At 37.3% G+C, this 17458-nt stretch overlaps 1 protein-coding gene across 1 annotated transcript; it reads right to left on the reverse strand.

Moving 5' to 3' along the window:
• Window positions 1-754: 754 nt before the first annotated feature.
• LOC110129118 (small ribosomal subunit protein eS6) lies at window positions 755-1552 on the reverse strand. The gene has a single exon (XM_070462174.1). The coding sequence runs from the start codon at window positions 1517-1519 to the stop codon at window positions 770-772; it is 750 nt and encodes a 249-aa protein (XP_070318275.1). The 5' UTR covers window positions 1520-1552; the 3' UTR covers window positions 755-769.
• Window positions 1553-17458: the final 15906 nt, after the last annotated feature.

The raw sequence follows: 17458 nt of genomic DNA on the forward strand, positions 1-17458 counted from the left end.
AGCAAAATAAACAAATGGGACCTAACTAAGCTTAAAAGCTTTTCACAACAAAGGAAACTATAAGAAAGGTGAAAAGACAGCCTTCAGAATGGGATAAAATAATAGCAAACGAAGAAACAGCAAAGGATTAATCTCAAAAATATAAAAGCAACTCCTGCAGCTCAATTCCAGAAAAATAAATGACCCAATCAATAAATGGGCCAAAGATCTAAACAGACATTTCTCGAAAGAAGACATACAGATGACTAACAAACACATGAAAAGATGCTCAACATCACTCATTATCAGAGAAATGCAAATCAAACCCACAATGAGGTACCATTACATGCCAGTCAGAATGGCTGCTATCCAAAAGTCTACAAACAATAAATGCTGGAGAGGGTGTGGAGGAAAGGGAACCCTCTTACACTGTTGGTGGGAATGCAAACTAGTACAACCACTATGTAGAACATTGTGGAGATTCCTTTCAAACCTGTAAATAGAGCTGCCATATGACCCAGCAATCCCACTCCTGGGCATATACACTGAGGAAACCAGACATGAAAGAGACACGTGTACCCCAATGTTCATCGCAGCACTGTTTATAATAGCCAGGACATAGAAGCAACCTAGATGCCCATCTGCAGATGAATGGATAAGAAAGCTCTGGTACATATACACAATGAAATATTACTCAGCCATTAAAAAGAATACATTTGAATCAGTTTGTTTGTTTGTTTCTTTTTTTTTTTGATGTCTGATCTTATTTATTTGTTACTCTTAGAACATCTCATTTTTGACTGGACTCAGACTTAGAAGTAGAAGCTCTCAGAGAGGACAGCCTCCGTCTCTTGGCAATCTGTTCCTGCCGTTTTTCTTTGGCCTCCTTCATTCTCTTGGCCAAAAGTTTAGCATATTCTGCAGCCTCTTCTTTGTTTTTCTTAGTACGCTGTTTCTTCAGAGCAATACGCCGGCGTTTGTGTTGCAGAACTCGTGGAGTCACGAGACGCTGAATCTTGGGTGCTTTAGTCCTAGGTTTCTTACCTTCTTTGTTTAGGGGCTTTCGCACAACATACTGGCGGACATCATCTTCTTTAGAGAGATTGAAAAGTTTGCGGATTCTGCTAGCTCTTTTGGGACCCAGGCGACGAGGCACTGTAGTATCAGTGAGTCCAGGAATATCCTTCTCCCCTTTTTTCACGATGACCAAGTTGAGAACACTCAGATTGGCATCCACAATGCAACCCCGTACAGATTTGCGCTTTCTCTCTCCAGTCCTCCTTGGTCTGTAACAGGAATGCCCCTTACTCAGTAGCAGGCGAACTCGGCCATGGGTCAAGACACCCTGCTTCATGGGGAAACCCTGCTTATCGTTCCCGCCACTGATTCGGACCACATAACCCTTCCATTCTTCACCCAGAGCGTCAGCAGCAACTTCTGTGGCCATACGCTTCTCGTAGAAGGTACGAAGTTTTCGTTCATCGTCCACTTCAATGAGCTTCTGGCAGCCAGTGGCCGGGAAAGAGATGTTCAGCTTCATTCTGAAGTGGCCGACAGCCTCCGAGGCGCCACGAAAAAGTGCTTGAATCAGTTTTAATAAAATAGATGAAACTGAAGCCCATTATACAGAGTGAAGTAAGCCTGAAAGATAAACACCAATACAGTATACTAACACATGTATATGGAATTTAGAGAGATGGTAACAATAACCCTATATGCAAGACATAAAAAAGAGACACAGATGTATAGAACAGACTTTTGGACTCCATGGGAGAAGGCGAGGGCAGGATGATCTGAGAGAACAGCATCAAAGTATGAATATTATAACGTGTGAAACAGATCACCAGTCCAGGTTGGATGCATGAGACAAGTTCTCAGGGCTGGTGCACAGGGATGACCCAGAGGGATGGGACAGAGAGGGAGGTGGGAACGGGGTTCAGGATGGGGAGCACATGTAAATCCATGGCTGATTCATGTCAATGTATGGCAAAAACCACTACAATATTGTAAAGTAATTAGCCTCCAACTAATAAAAATAAGTGAAAAAATAAATAAATAAAAATAAAAATATATCATTTACATTCTTTAATAATATATTGAAGAAAGTAGTGAAAATCACTAGACCATTCAGGTATGACCTAAATCAAATCCCTTACGATTATACAGTGGAAGTGACAAATAGATTCAAGGGTTTAGATCTGATAGACAGAGTGCCTGAAGAGCTATGGACGGAGGTTCATGACATTGTACAGGAGGTAGTGATCAAGACCATCCCCAAGAAAAAGATACACAAAAAGGTGAAATGGTTGTCTGAGGAGACTGGAATACTGAACCACCTGACCTGCATCTTGAGAAATCTGTATGCAGGTCAAAAAGCAACAGTTAGAAATGGGCATGGTTCCAAATCGGAAAAGGAGTACATCAAGGCTGTTTATTGTCACCCTGCAACTTATATGCAGAGTACGTCATGTGAAATGCTGGGATGGATGAAGCACAAGCTGGAATCAAGATTGCTGGTAGAAATATCATTAACCTCAGATATGCATATGACACCACCCTTATGGCAGAAAGTGAAAAAGAACTAAAGAGCCACTTGAAAGTGAAAGAGGAAAGTGAAAAAGTTGGCTTAAAACTCAGCATTCAGAAAACTAAGATCATGGCATCTGGTCCCATTACTTCATGGCAAACAGATGGGGAAACAATGGAAACAGTGAGAGACTTTATTTTTGGGCTCCAAAATCACTGCAGATGGTGACTGCAGTCATGAAATTAAAAGACACTTTCTCCTTAGAAAGAAAGCTATGACCAACCTAGACAGCATATTAAAAAGCAGAGACATTACTTTGCTAACAAAGGTCTATCTAGTCAAAGCTATGGTTTTTCCAGTAGTCATGTATGGGTGTGAGAGTTGGACTATAAAGAAAACTGAGCACTGTGCTGGAGAAGACTCTTGAGAGTTGCAAGGACATACATCCAGTTCATCCTAAAGGAAATCAGTCCTGAACATTCATTGGAAGGACTGATGCTGAAGTTCCAATATTTTGGCCACCTGATGCAAACAATGGATGAACTCAGAAAAGACCCTGATGCTGGGAAAGATTGAAGGCAGGAGGAGAAGGGGACGACAGAGGATGAGATGGTTGGATGGCATCACCGACTCAATGGACATGAGTTTGAGCAAGCTCCAGGAGTTGGTGACGGACAGGGAAGCCTGGCGTGCTGCAGTCCATGGGGTCACAAAGAGTCAGACACGACTGAGTGACTGAACTGAACTGAACTGATGTGACATATTATCAAGGTCCTCTTCAGGTTAAGAATTAAAGAACATATTACTCAAGTTATTTATAGTACCCTTGACTGATTGCCTTCAGTTTTCAGCCCTCTTCAAAAATTGCCCTATTAGAGATAGCTAACACTCTCCAAGGTCACAGCTTCTTTCAGCTAACCTGTATTCAGTTACTGATACCAATATGGGAATTTAAAATTTTGGTTCCCTATCTGCATTATGGGACAAGTTTGGAGGTTCATCCCAGCTTCACAGCTACCCATAGGAGAGGCTAATGCTTTTGTTGAGATTGCTTTACATTTCAACTTCTCTCCTAAATCCCTGCTTCTTTCTCTTCTACAGTTATTCCAAAGAAAGTCCCCCAAATATTTCCTGTATGGGAATCTCCATCTAAGAGTCTGCTTCCTAAGAAAGAAACTTGCATACATAACTATATATGCATACATATGTTAATTACTTACTAGAATATTAACATTGAAAATTTAAAAAAATAATAATATAATAATATATTGTGTGGTATATAACATATATAGACTAAAATACATTAAAAATAGCCTACAAGAATGGGGATGGATAAATGAAATTATACAGTTTAAAAATTATCATGCTGTTTTGAAGAGAGATTAAGATGAATTAAAGACATGTATTATAATTCTTAGAATATTAAAAAATATGTGAGAGCTAAAAGATATCAACAGAAGAAGTAAAACTAAATATTATAGTTATTTAACTAATCCAGAAGAAGGTAATAAAGGAAGGAGAAAGATAACAGATTAGATATATACCAAGAAGTACGTTTTAACTAAACATACCAATAAATATAGTAAATATAAATGAATGAAATAATCTAGTTAGCAAGTAGTGACTGTCATGCTAGATAAAAAAGCAGGAACCAACTCTATGCTGTTTATAGAACCATAAATGTTATACAGAAAGCTACAGAAAGACTGAAAGTAAAAATGGAAAGTGATAAAGCATGTAGACACTAAGCATAAGAAAACATGTATGGCTATAATAATATTAAATAAAGCATAATTCAAGACAAGGAATGTTACTAGTGATAAAGTGTCAAATAATCAGAGTCATAACAAACATAAATGTATAGACACCTAATAACAGAGCTTCAGAGGCAATAAAATAAATAAATAAGTAAATAAATAGTGTGAAGTAAAACAAGAAACAGAAAAATCCACAATCATATTTGGAAAATTTCATAACCTGTCTCAGTAATTGACAGAACATATAACCAAACATATAGCCAAACAGTAATCATATAGTTTACTTGAACAATACTACCAACAAACATGTTCTAAATGACATTTATACAAAATATGCTCAATAACTGAAGAAATATATTCTTTGTTAGTACACATGAGATGTTCAGCAAATGATCTTTATCAGAGAGGATATATTATCTGGCAACTATGTAATTAAATTAGAGAAAAATTAATTATCTAGAAAATCAGTAATATTTACAAATTAAGGAATAGATTTATAAATAATGGAAGAGCCAAATATAAAACCCCAGAGGAAATTAAGAACTAGTTAGAACTGAATAATAATGACACGATAATGAAAACAGAGCATATCAAAATGTGTGAGATGCAGCTAAAATAATAATAAGAGAATTTCATCTTTACAAGCTTATATTAGAAGCTAAGTGTTTTTTAAAAGTAGTGGTGTATGTTTCCACCTTAAAAATTTGAGAGGAAAATATCAAGACTCAAAGTTAGTAGAAGAATACAATGATACAAATAGAAGGAATTATCAACAAAACAGAAAATGAACAATAGTGACTTGAAAAGATTTTTAAGATATAACAATGAGGCAAGAATGTGGAAGATAAACAATGAGAGAAAATATAACAACAATAATGCGTATGGAGACATTTGGAAATAACTTTTCATGAATTGCTCATGTTTCTAGGAAGTCTGGGTATGCCATGTTCACCTGGGCTTATTCCTCATCACCTCTATGGGACATGAGGGGCAAAGGGAACTAATGTGAATATGTAGCTCATACCACCTGCTATGCCATAGGTAACACATTTTTAATATCCTTTTGGGCTTGTTGTTTCTTTATGGGCTGAATATATGAGAATGGGGCCAAGTACCATATGCCCACAAAAACACAGTCTAAGAAATTTTCTTCAGTTTCTCTTCAAAACTGAAAAGATTTTATAAAAAGATATTACCATACCCTTATATCCTATAAAGAAATTGAATTAAAAGTTTTTAAATATTTCACAATGAAACAATTCCACCCAGAAGGCTTTACTCTTTACTTTCATCAAATATTTAAGGAAAAATTGAAATCAGTTTTATTAAAAATCTCCCATAAATAAGAGATAACTGTAATTCATTTTATGAGATCACCATAATCTGGATTAAAAAACCATATAACCCCTTAATAAGTGAAGAAAATTGTAGATCAATATCCCTTATGTACAAAGATGTAAACTCAATGAAATATTATTAAATTTAGCAGTATATAGTAAGGCTAATGCATTATGAACAAGCTGCTTATCAAAGAAATACAAAATTATTTATGTGCAAATTCTAAGTAAATGATAACAATACAATTAAAATAGAACCAACGCAAAATTGACTGTAATTTTACAAAATAACCTCAAAAACTGAAAGAAAAAATGTAAAGCATATGTATAATAAAAACATTAAAAGTGTAAGTACTGGGGATAAAATTAATAAAAGATGTATAATACCTCTACACTAAAAACTACAAAATATTGCCTGGGATATTAAAAAAAGGTAACAGTATTCAAGTTCCACTCACTGAGATTCTGAATTAATTGTTATACAGTAGTGTTTTTTATTTACTTTATTTTTTTAAAATATAAATTTATTTATTTGAATTGGAGGCTAATTACTTTACAATATTGTAGTGGTTTTGCCATACATTGACATGAATCCGCCACAGGTGTACATGTGTTCCCCATCCTGAACCCCCTCCCACCTCCTCTCCATCCCATCCCTCTGGGTCATCCCAGTGCTCCAGCCCCGAGCTCCCTGTATCATGCATTGGACCTGAACTGGCAATTTGTTTCACACATGATAGTATACATTCTCAATGCCGTTCTCCCAAACCATCCCACCCTCTCCCTCTCCCACAGAGTCCAAAAGACTGTTCTATACATTTGTGTCTCTTTTGCTGTCTCACATACAGGGTTATCATTACTGTCTTCTAAATTCCATATATATGCATTAGTATACTGTATTGATGCTTTTCTTTCTGGCTAACTTCACTCTGTATAATAGGCTCCAATTTCATCCACCTCATTAGAACTGATCCAAATGTATTCTTTTTAATGACAGAGAAATATTCCATTGTGTATATGTGCCATAGCTTTCTTATCCATTCGTCTGCTGATGGATATCTAGGTTGCTTCCATGTCCTGGCTATTAGAAACACTGCTAGGATGAACATTGGGGTACATGTATCTCTTTCAATTTTGGTTTCTTCAGTGTGGATGCCCAACAGTGGGATTGCTAGTTCATATAGCGGTTTTATTTCCAGTGTTTTAAGAAATCTCCACACTGTTCTCCATAGTGGCTGTACTAGTATGCATTCCCACCAACAGTGTAGGAGGGTTCTCTTTTCTCCACACCCTCTCCAGCATTTATTATTTGTAGACTTTTGGATAGCAGCCATTCTGACTGGCGTTTTGTAGTTTTGCTTTGCATTTCTCTAATAATGAGTGATGTTGAGCATCTTTTGTCTGTTTCTAGCCATCTGTATGTCTTCTTTGGAGAAATGCCTGTTTAGTTCTTTGGCCCATTTTTTGATTGGGTCGTTTATTCTTCTGGAATTGAGTTGCAGGAGTTGCTTGTATATTTTGAAATTAATTCTTTGTCAGTTGCTTCATTTGCTATTATTTTCTCCCATTCTGAAGGCTGTCTTTTCACCTTGCTTATAGTTTCCTTTGTTGTGCAAAAGCTTTTAAGTTTAATTAGGCCCCATTTGTTTATTTTTGCTTTTATTTCCAATATTCTGGGAGGTGGGTCATAGAGGATCCTGTTATGATTTCTATTGGAGAGTGTTTTGCCTATGCTTTCCTCTAGGAATTTTATAGTTTCTGGTCTTACATTTAGATCTTTAATCCATTTAGAATTTATTTTTGTGTATGGTGTTAGAAAGTGTTCTAGTTTCATTCTTTTACAAGTGGTTGACCAGTTTTCCCAGCACCACTTGTTAAAGAGATTGTCTTTTCTTCATTGTATATTCTTGCCTCCTTTGTCAAAGATAAGGTGTCCATAGGTGCATGGATTTATCTCTGGGCTGTTTCTATTTTGTTCCACTGATCTATATTTCTGTCTTTGTGCCAGTACCATAATGTCTTGATGACTGTGGCTTTGTAGTAGAGCCTGAAGTCAGGCAGGTTGATTCCTCCAGTTCCATGCTTCTTTCTCAAGATTGCTTTGGCTATTCGAAGTTTTTTGTATTCCCATACAAATTGTGTAATTATTTGTTCTAGTTCTGTGAAGACTACCATTGGTAGCTTTATAGGGATTGCATTGAATCTATAGATTGCTTTCACTACATTGATTCTTCCAATCCATGAACACGGTATATTTCCATCTATTTGTGTCCTCTTTGATTTCTTTCACCAGTGTTTTATAGTTTTCTATGTATAGGTCTTTTGTTTCTTTAGGTAGATATACTCCTAAATATTTTATTCTTTCCGTTGCAATGGTGAATGGAATTGTTTCCTTAATTTCTCTTTCTGTGTTTTCATTGTTAGTGTACAGGAATGCAAGGGATTTCTGTGTGTTGATTTTATATCGTGCAACTTTACTATATGCATTGATTAGCTCTACTAATTTTCTGGTGGAGTCTTTAGGGTTTTCTATGTAGAGGATCATTTCATCTGCACACAGTGAGAGTTTTCTTCTTTTCCAACCTGGATTTCTTTTATTGCTTTTTCTGCTGTGATTGCTGTGTGCAAAACTTCCAAACTATGTTGAGTAGTAGTGGTGAGAGTGGGCACCCTTGTCTTGCTCCTGACTTTAGAGGAAACGCTTTCAACTTTTAACCATTGAGGATAATGTTTGCTGTGGATTTGTCATATATAGCTTTTATTATGTTGAGGTATGTTCCTTCTATTCCTGCTTTCTGGAGGGTTTTGTTTTCCATAAATGGATGCTGAATTTTGTCAAAGGCTTTTTCTGCATCTATTAAGATAATCGTATGGTTTTTATTTTTCAATTTGTTAATGAGGTGTATTGCATTGATTGATTTGTGGGTATTGATGAATCCTTACAACATTGGGATAAAGCCCACTTGGTCATGATGTATGATCTTTTTAATATGTTGTTGGATTCTCTTCGCTAGAATGTTGTTAAGGATTTTTTGCATTTATGTTCATCAGTGATATTGGCCTGTAATTTTCTCTTTTTGTGGCATACTTGTTAAGTTTTGGTATTAGGGTGATGGTGACCTCATAGGATGAGTTTGGACGTTTATCTTCCTCTGAAATTTTCTAGAAGATTTTGAGTAAGATAGGTATTAGCTCTTCTCTCAATTTTTGGTAGAATTCAGCTGTGAAGCCTTATGGTCCTGGGCTTTTTTTCTGGTGGAAGATTTCTGATTACAGTTTTGACTTTTGTGCTTGTGATGGGTCTGTTAAGATTTTCTATTTCTTCCTGGTTCAGTTTTGGAAAGTTGTAATTTTCTAAGAATTTGTCCATTTTTTTTCCAAGTTGTCCATTTTATTGGCATATAGTTGCTGATAGTAGTCTCTTATGATCATTTGTATTTCTGTGTTGTCTGTTGTGGTCTCTCCATTTTCATTTCTAATTTTGTTGATTTGATTTTTCTCCCTTTGTTTCTTGTTGAGTTTGGCTAATGGTTTGTCAATTTCTTTATCTTCTCAAATAACCAGCTTTTGGCTTTGTTGATTTTTTGCTATGGTCCTTTTGTTTCTTTAGCATTTATTTTGCCCTAATTTATTTTAGTAAGATAATGGTTTTATTTTCTTCCATTTATTTTTATTAGTTGGAGGCTAATTACATTACAATATTGCAGTGGTTTTTGCCATACATTGACATGAATCAGCCATGGATTTACATGTGTTCCTCATCCTGAATGCCCCTCCTACATTCCTCCCTTCCCCTCCCTCTGGGTCTTCCCAGTGCACCAGCCCCGAGCACTTGTCTCATGCATCCAACCTGGACTGGCGATCTGTTTCACACTTGATAATATACATGTTTTGATGCTGTTCTCTCAGATCATCCCACCCTTGCCTTCTCCCATAGAGTCCAAAATCTGTTCTATACATCTGTGTTCTCTTTTTCTGTCTTGCATATAGGGTTATCATTACCATCTTTCTAAATTCCATATATATGCGTTAGTATGCTGTATTGGTGTTTTTCTTTCTGGCTTACATCACTCTGTATAATGGGCTCCAGTTTTATCCATCTCATAGAAGTGATCAAATGAATTCTTTTTAATGGCTGAGTAATATTCCATTGTGTATATGTACCACAGCTTTCTTATCCATTCGTCTGCTGATAGGCATTTAGGTTGCTTCCATGTCCTGGCTATTATAAACAGTGCTGTGAGGAACACTGGGGTACACGTGCCTCTTTCAGTTCTGGTTTCCTCAGTGTGTATGGCCCAGGAGTGGGATTGCTGGGTCATATGGCAGTTCTATTTCCAGGTTTTAAAGGAATCTCCACACTGTTCTCCATAATGGCTGTACTAGTTTGCATTCCCACCAACAGTGTAACAGGGTTCCCTTTTCTCCACTCCCTCTCCAGCATTTATTGTTTGTAGACTTTTGAATAACTGCCATTCTGACTGGTGTGTAGTGGTACCTCATTGTGGGTTTGATTTGCATTTCTCTGATAATGAGTGATGTTGAGCATCTTTTCATGTGTTTGTTAGTCATCTGTATGTCTTCTTTGGAGAAATGTCTGTTTAGATCTTTGGCCCATTTATTGATTGGGTCATTTATTTTTCTGGAATTGAACTGCAGGAGTTGCTTTTATATTTTTGAGATTAATCCTTTGCTGTTTCTTCGTTTGCTATTATTTTATCCCATTCTGAAGGCTGTCTTTTCACCTTTCTTATAGTTTCCTTTGTTGTGAAAAGCTTTTAAGCTTAGTTAGGTCCCATTTGTTTATTCTTGCTTTTATTTCCAATATTCTGGGAGGTGGGTCATAGAGGATCCTGCTGTGATTTATGTCGGAGAGTGTTTTGCCTATGTTCTCCTCTAGGAGTTTTATAGTTTCTGGTCTTACATTTAGATCTTTAATCCATTTTGAGTTTATTTTTGTGGATGGTGTTAGAAAGTGTTCTAGTTTCATTCTTTTACAAGTGGTTGACCAGTTTTCCCAGCACCACTTGTTAAAGAGGTTGTCTTTTTTCCATTGTATATTCTTGCCTCCTTTGTCAAAGATAAGGTGTCCATAGGTATGTGGGTTTATCTCTGGGCTTTCTATTTTGTTCCATTGATCTGTATTTCTGTCTTTGTGCCAGTACCATACTTCTTTGATGACTGTGGCTTTGTAGTAGAGTCTGAAGTCAGGCAGGGTGATTCCTCCAGGTCCATTCTTCTTTCTCAAGATTGCTTTGGCTATTCAAGGTTTTTTGTATTTCCATACAGAGTGTGAAATTATTTGTTCTAGTTCTGTGAAAATACCGTTGGTAGCTTGATAGGGATTGCATTGAATCTATAGATTGCTTTGGGTAGTATACTCATTTTCACTATATTGATTCTTCCAATCCATGAACATGGTATATTTCTCCATCTATTTGTGTCCTCTTTGATTTCTTTCATCAGTGTTTTATAGTTTTCTATATATAGGTCTTTTGTTTCTTTAGGTATATATACTCCTATGTATTTTATTCTTTTTGTTACAGTGGTGAATGTTATTGTTTCCTTAATTTCTCTTTCTGTTTTCTCATTGTTAGTGTATAGGAATGCAAGGGATTTCTGTGTGTTAACTTTGTATCCTGCAACTTTACTATATTCACTGACTAGGTCTAGTAATTTTTTTGGTAGAGTCTTTAGGGTTTTCTTTGTAGAGGATCATGTCATCTGCAAACAGTAAGAGTTTCACTTTTCCTTTTCCTATCTGCTGGTAGTAGTCTCTTTTTATCCTTTGTATTTCAGTATTATCTGTTGTGATCTCTCCATTTTCATTTCTAATTTTTTTTGATTTAGTTCTTCTCCCTTTGTTTCTTAATGAGTCTGGCTAATGGTTTGTCAATTTTTTTTATATTTTCAAAAAACCAGGTTTTAGCTTTGTTGATTTTTCCTATGGTCTTTTTTGTTTCCTTTGCATTTATCTGCCCTAATTTTTAAGATTTCTTCCCTTATACTAACCCTGGGGTTCTTCATTCTTTCCTTTTCTAGTTGCTTTTGGTGCAGAGTTAGGCTATTAATTGACTTTTTTCTTGTTTCTTGAGGTAAGCCTGTATTACTATTAACCTTCCCTTTAGCACTGCTTTTGCAGTGTCCCATTGGTTTGGGGTTGTTGCGTTTTCATTTTTCATTGGTTTCTATGCATATTTTGATTTCTTTTTAATTTCTTCTGTTATTTGTTGGTTATTCAGCAGCGTGTTGTTCAGCCTCCACATATTGAAATTTTCAAATAATTTTTCTCCTGTAATTGAGATCTAATCTTACTGCATTATGGTCAGAAAAGATGCTTGAGTGATTTCAATTTTTTTGAGTTTACCAAGGCTAGATTTATGGCCCAGGATGTGATCTATCCTGGAGAAGGTTCCATGTGCACTTGAGAAAAAGGTGAAATTCATTGTTTTAGGGTGAAATGTCCTATAGATATCAATTAGGTCTAACTGGTCTATTATATCATTTAAAGTTTGTGTTTCCTTGTTAATTTTCTGTTTAGTTGATCTATTCATAGGTGTGAGTGGAGTATTAAAGTCTGCCACTATTATTGTGTTATTTTTAATTTCCCGTTTCATACTTGTTAGCATTTGCCTTACACATTGCGGTGCTCCTATGTTGGGTGCATATATATTTATAATTGTTATATCTTCTTCTTGGATTGATCCTTTGATCATTATGTAGTCTCTTTCTTTGTCTGTTTTCACAGCCTTTGTTTAAAAGTCTATTTTATCTGATATGACTATTGCTATTCGTGCTGTCTTTGGTATCTCTATGTATGGAACGTCTTTTTCCAGCCCTTCACTTTCATTCTATATGTTTCCCTTGATTCAAGATGGGTCTCTTGTAGACAGCATTTATAGGGGTCTTGTTTTTTATCCATTTGGCCAGTCTTTGTCTTTTGGTTGGGACATTCAACCCATTTACATTTAAGTTAATTATTGATAAGTATGTTCCCGTTGCGATTTACTTTGTTGTTTTGGGTTCAAGTTTATACACCCTTTTTGTGTTTCCTGTCTAGAGAAGATTCTTTAGCCTTTGTTGGAGAGCTGGTTTTGTGGTGCTGAATTCTCTCAGCTTTTGGTTGTCTGTAAAGATTTTGATTTCTCCTTCATATTTGAATGAGATCCTTGCTGGGTACAGTATTCTTGGCTATTGGCTTTTTTCTTTCATCACTTTAAGTATGTCCTGCCATTCCCTTCTGGCCTGAAGAGTTTCTATTGAAAGATCAGCTGTTATCCTTATGGGAATCCCCTTGTGTGTTATTTGTTGTTTTTCCCTTGCTGCTTTTAATATTTGTTCTTTGTGTTTGATTTTTGTTAATTTGATTAATATGTGTCTTGGGGTGTTTTGCCTTGGGTTTATCCTGTTTGGGACTCTCTGGGTTTCTTGGACTTGGGTGGCTATTTCCTGGCCCATTTTAGGGAAGTTTTCAACTATTATCTCCTCGAGTATTTTCTCATGGCCTTTCTTTTTGTCTTCTTCTTCTTGGACTCCTATGATTCAAATGTTGGGGTGTTTCACATTGTCCCAGTGATCTTTGAGATTGTCCTCATTTCTTTTGATTCTTTTTGTTCTTTTTTCCTCTCTGTTTCATTTATTTCTACTATTCTATCTTCTACGTCACTTATCCTATCTTCTACCTTCGTTATTCTACTGTTGGTTCACTCCAGCGTGTTTTTGAACATTTATTGCATTATTCATTATAACTTGACTCTTATATTTCTTCTAGGTTTTTGTTAAACATTCCTTGCATCTCTTCAATCCTTGTCTGCAGGCTATTTATCTGTAACTTTATTTAGTTTTCCAGATTTTGGATCATTTTCACTATCATTATTTAGAATTCTTTATCAGGTAGATTCCCTATGTCTTCCTGTTTTGTTTAGTGGGCATTTATCCTGTTCCTTTACCTGCTGGGTATTTCTCTGCCTTTTCATCTTGTTTATAATCCTGTGTTTGGGGTGGCCTTTCCATATTCTGGCAATTTGTGTTTCTTCTTTATTGTGAAGGTTCCTCGCTGTGGGTGGGGTTGGATGGGTGGCATGTCAAGATTTCCTGGTCAGCGAAGCTTGTCTCGGTGTTCTGGTGGAGGGAGCTGGATTTCTTCTCTCTGGAGTGCAATGAAGTGTCCAGTAATGAGTTTTGGTATGTCAATGGGTTTGGTGTGACTTTAGGCAGCCTGTATATTGATGCTCAGGGCTATGTTCCTGTGTTGCTGGAGAATTTGTATGTTCTGTCTTGCTCTGGAACTTGTTGTCCCCTGGGTGGTGCTTGGTTTCAGTGAAGGCATGAAGGCATTTGATGAGCTCCTATTGATTAAAGTTCCCTGGAGTCAGGAGCTCTCTGGTGCTCTCAGGATTTGGACTTAAGCCTCCTGCCTCTGGTTTTCAGTTTTATTCTTACAGTAGCCTCAATACTTCTCAATCTACACAGCACCAATGATAAACCACCTAGGTTAATGATGAAAAGTTTCTCCACAGTGAGGGAAACCTGGAGAGGTACACAGAATTACATGGAGAAGAGAATAGGGAGGTAGGAGATAGAGGCAACCTGTTGGAGATAAAGGAGAGTCCAAAGGTGGAGAGAGCAATGCATCCAATAGTCTCGCCCCCAAGTAAAAATGGGAACTGAAGATAGGCTTCTTAAAGGAAAAAATTGATAACAAATACCAAAAGCATAGATTAAAAATCTAGAGTAGAGATTAGATTCTCAAAACTACAATATTAAAGAAAAAAAAAGTCACAAAAATTATAATATATATATGAATTTTGCTTTAAAAATAGAGTCTCTTTTTTCTCAAGGTAATAGTAGGTTATAAAAATGAAAATTAAAAGAGTAATAGAGGACTTAATAATTTTTTTTATTTAAAACATGATAATAGTAAAAATATATCTAGGATTTTCTCTGGTGTTCTCAATATCTATAGGCCTATTCCTATGTAGTCGGTGCTAACTGCAGGGTTTTAATCTATTGCACCTGTCACTTCCAAAGTGGTTCCCTCTGTTTGTTTTAGCTTCTTCTGTTTGCTGGTCTCTTCAGTGTCTAATTTCTGCCCTGACACAAGGGAGCAGTGGTGGTCACTTTTTTAGGCTTACTTGTTCAGTCGTGCTGTGGGGAGGAAGGAACATTGCAAACAAATATTACTGGCGTGTGTATGGAGTGCTCACAGTATCTTGGCCACACTGGGTTTGCCCCTGCTCATTGCATGTGTGCTTTCCCAGTCTAAACTGTTCAGGCTCTAGGTTGCTCTGCTGGGAACTGTCTGAGGTGGGCCCTGGGTTGCGTGTGCTTCCCAGGTCTAAACCACTCAGGTTCAGGTTCTCGAGTATCCCACAAAGGTGCAGACTTGGTTGGGCCTGCGTTTTATGCCCTTCCCAGGTCCGAGCAGCTCAGGTGACCAGGTGCTTGGCAAGCACAGTTGCCCCCAGTTGAAGGCTGTGACTTATCACCTCCCCTGTCCCTGCTGCTCAGTTTTCTGGATGTACAACCGGCGCACCTTCTCAGGAGTGCTGTCTATCTCTTCTGGGGAGCTAATCTCTGGCTGTGACCCTCCCATTGGATGTTGACCATTCAGAATCCCAAGAAGTCTTGATTAGCAACAAAGCCTGCTTGCAGTTTGGTAGAGGATGCCTCTCTGGGGCCGGGATTGCCCCCTTCTGGCTCTGGCTGCCCTTGCCTGCCTGTATCCAGCGGGGGATGGGCCGGTCTGCAGCCAGCTAGCTCTGCTCAGTCCTTTGTTCTGTGAGCGGGCCTGGAGGTGTCTTAGGTTAGGGCTTTTTGCAGGGTAGCTATCCCACAGTCTGGATTGCTATCTCAAGTTAGTTCCCTCAGATTGCCCTAGGGGCATTCAGGCCTGGTCCTTACCCTAAGCAATGCAGCCCGCGCCTCCCTGTCCAGTCCCCGCTTGCTAGTGGTGGATGCAAGCGTCTGCGCTGCTTCTCTGCTGGGAGTTGCCATTAGGCACATAATCTGTGGGTTTTAATTATTTATTTATTTTTCCTCCTGGTTATGTTGCCCTCTGAGGTTCCAAGGCTTGCCACAGACTCGCCAGTGAGAGTGTTTCCTGGTGTTTGGAAACTTCTCTCTTTTTTAAGACTCCCTTCCCGGGACGGATCTCCATCCCTACCTCTTTTGTCTCTCTTTTTATCTTTTATGTTTTTTTCCTATCTCCTTTCGAAGACAATGGGCTGCCTTCCTGTGTGCCTGATGTCCTCTGCCAGCATTCAGAAGTTGTTTTGTGGAATTTGCTCAGCGTTCAAATGTTCTTTTGATGAATTTGTGGGGGAGAAAGTGGTCTCCCTGTCCTATTCCTCTGCCATCTTAGGACCACCCCCTGTAGTAGTGTTTTTTAAAAGGTTCCCTTTTTTAAAGGGAGAAAATTTTTCAGAGGATTTTTTCTAGAAAGCCGGGAAAATTATTTATCTCCATGATTTCAACTATCAGTAAGTCTCTTATCCACATTTTTGCTTTAAACTTCACTTCTGCAAGCCTGACTGCCTGTCATGCATTTCCACCTGTGTGTGACATTTGCCCACCTGGTGTTAAGAACTGACTCATTGAAAAAAAACCCTGCAACTCTGTTTTCACTTTTTAATTTTTTTTTTGGGGTTTGTTTTTTTTTTGTTAAATTTAATTTGTTTTTCCCTTGTTTTATTGTTTGAAAACTGTTGGAAGGGCCAGTTTATCAAAAAAAGGTTTTTGGGGGGATGGACCCTTAAATTACTTAGAAAAGCGTTTCCAAATTCTTTCCTTCACTAAACCCTACCCAAAACCCAAAATTTTCCAAACCAAAAATTAAAATTCTCCAAAACTTTTTTTTAACTAAAAAATTTATCTCTGAAAATCTCCCCCCAAATTTTTTTATTTCCCAAAAAAAAAATCAAGTTTTTTCCAAATTAAACCCCCAATCCCCAAAAAAAGAAACAAAAAAGGCACAAAAAACCGGCCCCTTTATTTCCCCCTTTAAATTTCCTCCCAAAACTATAAAACATTGCCATCAAAATTTTGGCCCCCAAACAAAAAAATTTCGCCCAATTTTTAAACTGCCCCCCCTTAAAAAACCCCATTATAAAAAAGGGTCATCAAGACTATGCAATTTTGGGGGAAAAATTTAGGGGAAATTTTAAATTTTATTTAACTGTTTCATTTTAAAAATTTCTACCTATATGTTTTAAAAAATGTACTTTAGCATATTTCATTTTTAAAATTTTATGAATATAAAAAAATTGTACTTTCCCTTTGAATGTTATGTTCATTTTTAAGTTTTAGGGAATGCACAATAAAAAATTTAAAGGGGGCCAAGGGACCTTAATAAAAAATTCCCAAAATTTTTACTTGGGACTGATATCCAAAGTCCCCCATACCCTTCCCTTTGGGCCTTTTTTTCTCTAGCTTCTTTTTTTCCTACCATTGGGTTGCTCCCCCAAACCCCTTTTCCCCCCAAAATAAGGAAATTTTCCAAAGTGAGCCCCCTTTTTCCCCCTTTCTCCCCAATTTCCCTTCCCCCCCCCTTGCTTTTAATTTTTATAATAATTAAAACTTATTGGTTTTCCTTTGATGTAAAAGGGGAAAAGGGAATCCGCCCCCGGGCCAAAGTGCAAGAGAGGGGGCCAGTTCGGGGCCCCTTTGGGTTTGGGGGAAGGGGACCCCCTGGGGAGGAAATGGCAAACACTCCAAATTTTAAATTACCTGGAAAAATTCCATGGACGGGACCCCGGGTTGGGCTAAAATCCTTTGGGATCGCGAGTCAGACATATTGACCCACTCTTTAATAAAAATTTTACTGTATTTATATGTAGAAATTTTTTCTTTTCATACCA

Source organism: Odocoileus virginianus, unplaced genomic scaffold (genome assembly GCF_023699985.2).
Source record: "Odocoileus virginianus isolate 20LAN1187 ecotype Illinois unplaced genomic scaffold, Ovbor_1.2 Unplaced_Scaffold_1, whole genome shotgun sequence".
NCBI lineage: Eukaryota > Metazoa > Chordata > Mammalia > Artiodactyla > Cervidae > Odocoileus > Odocoileus virginianus.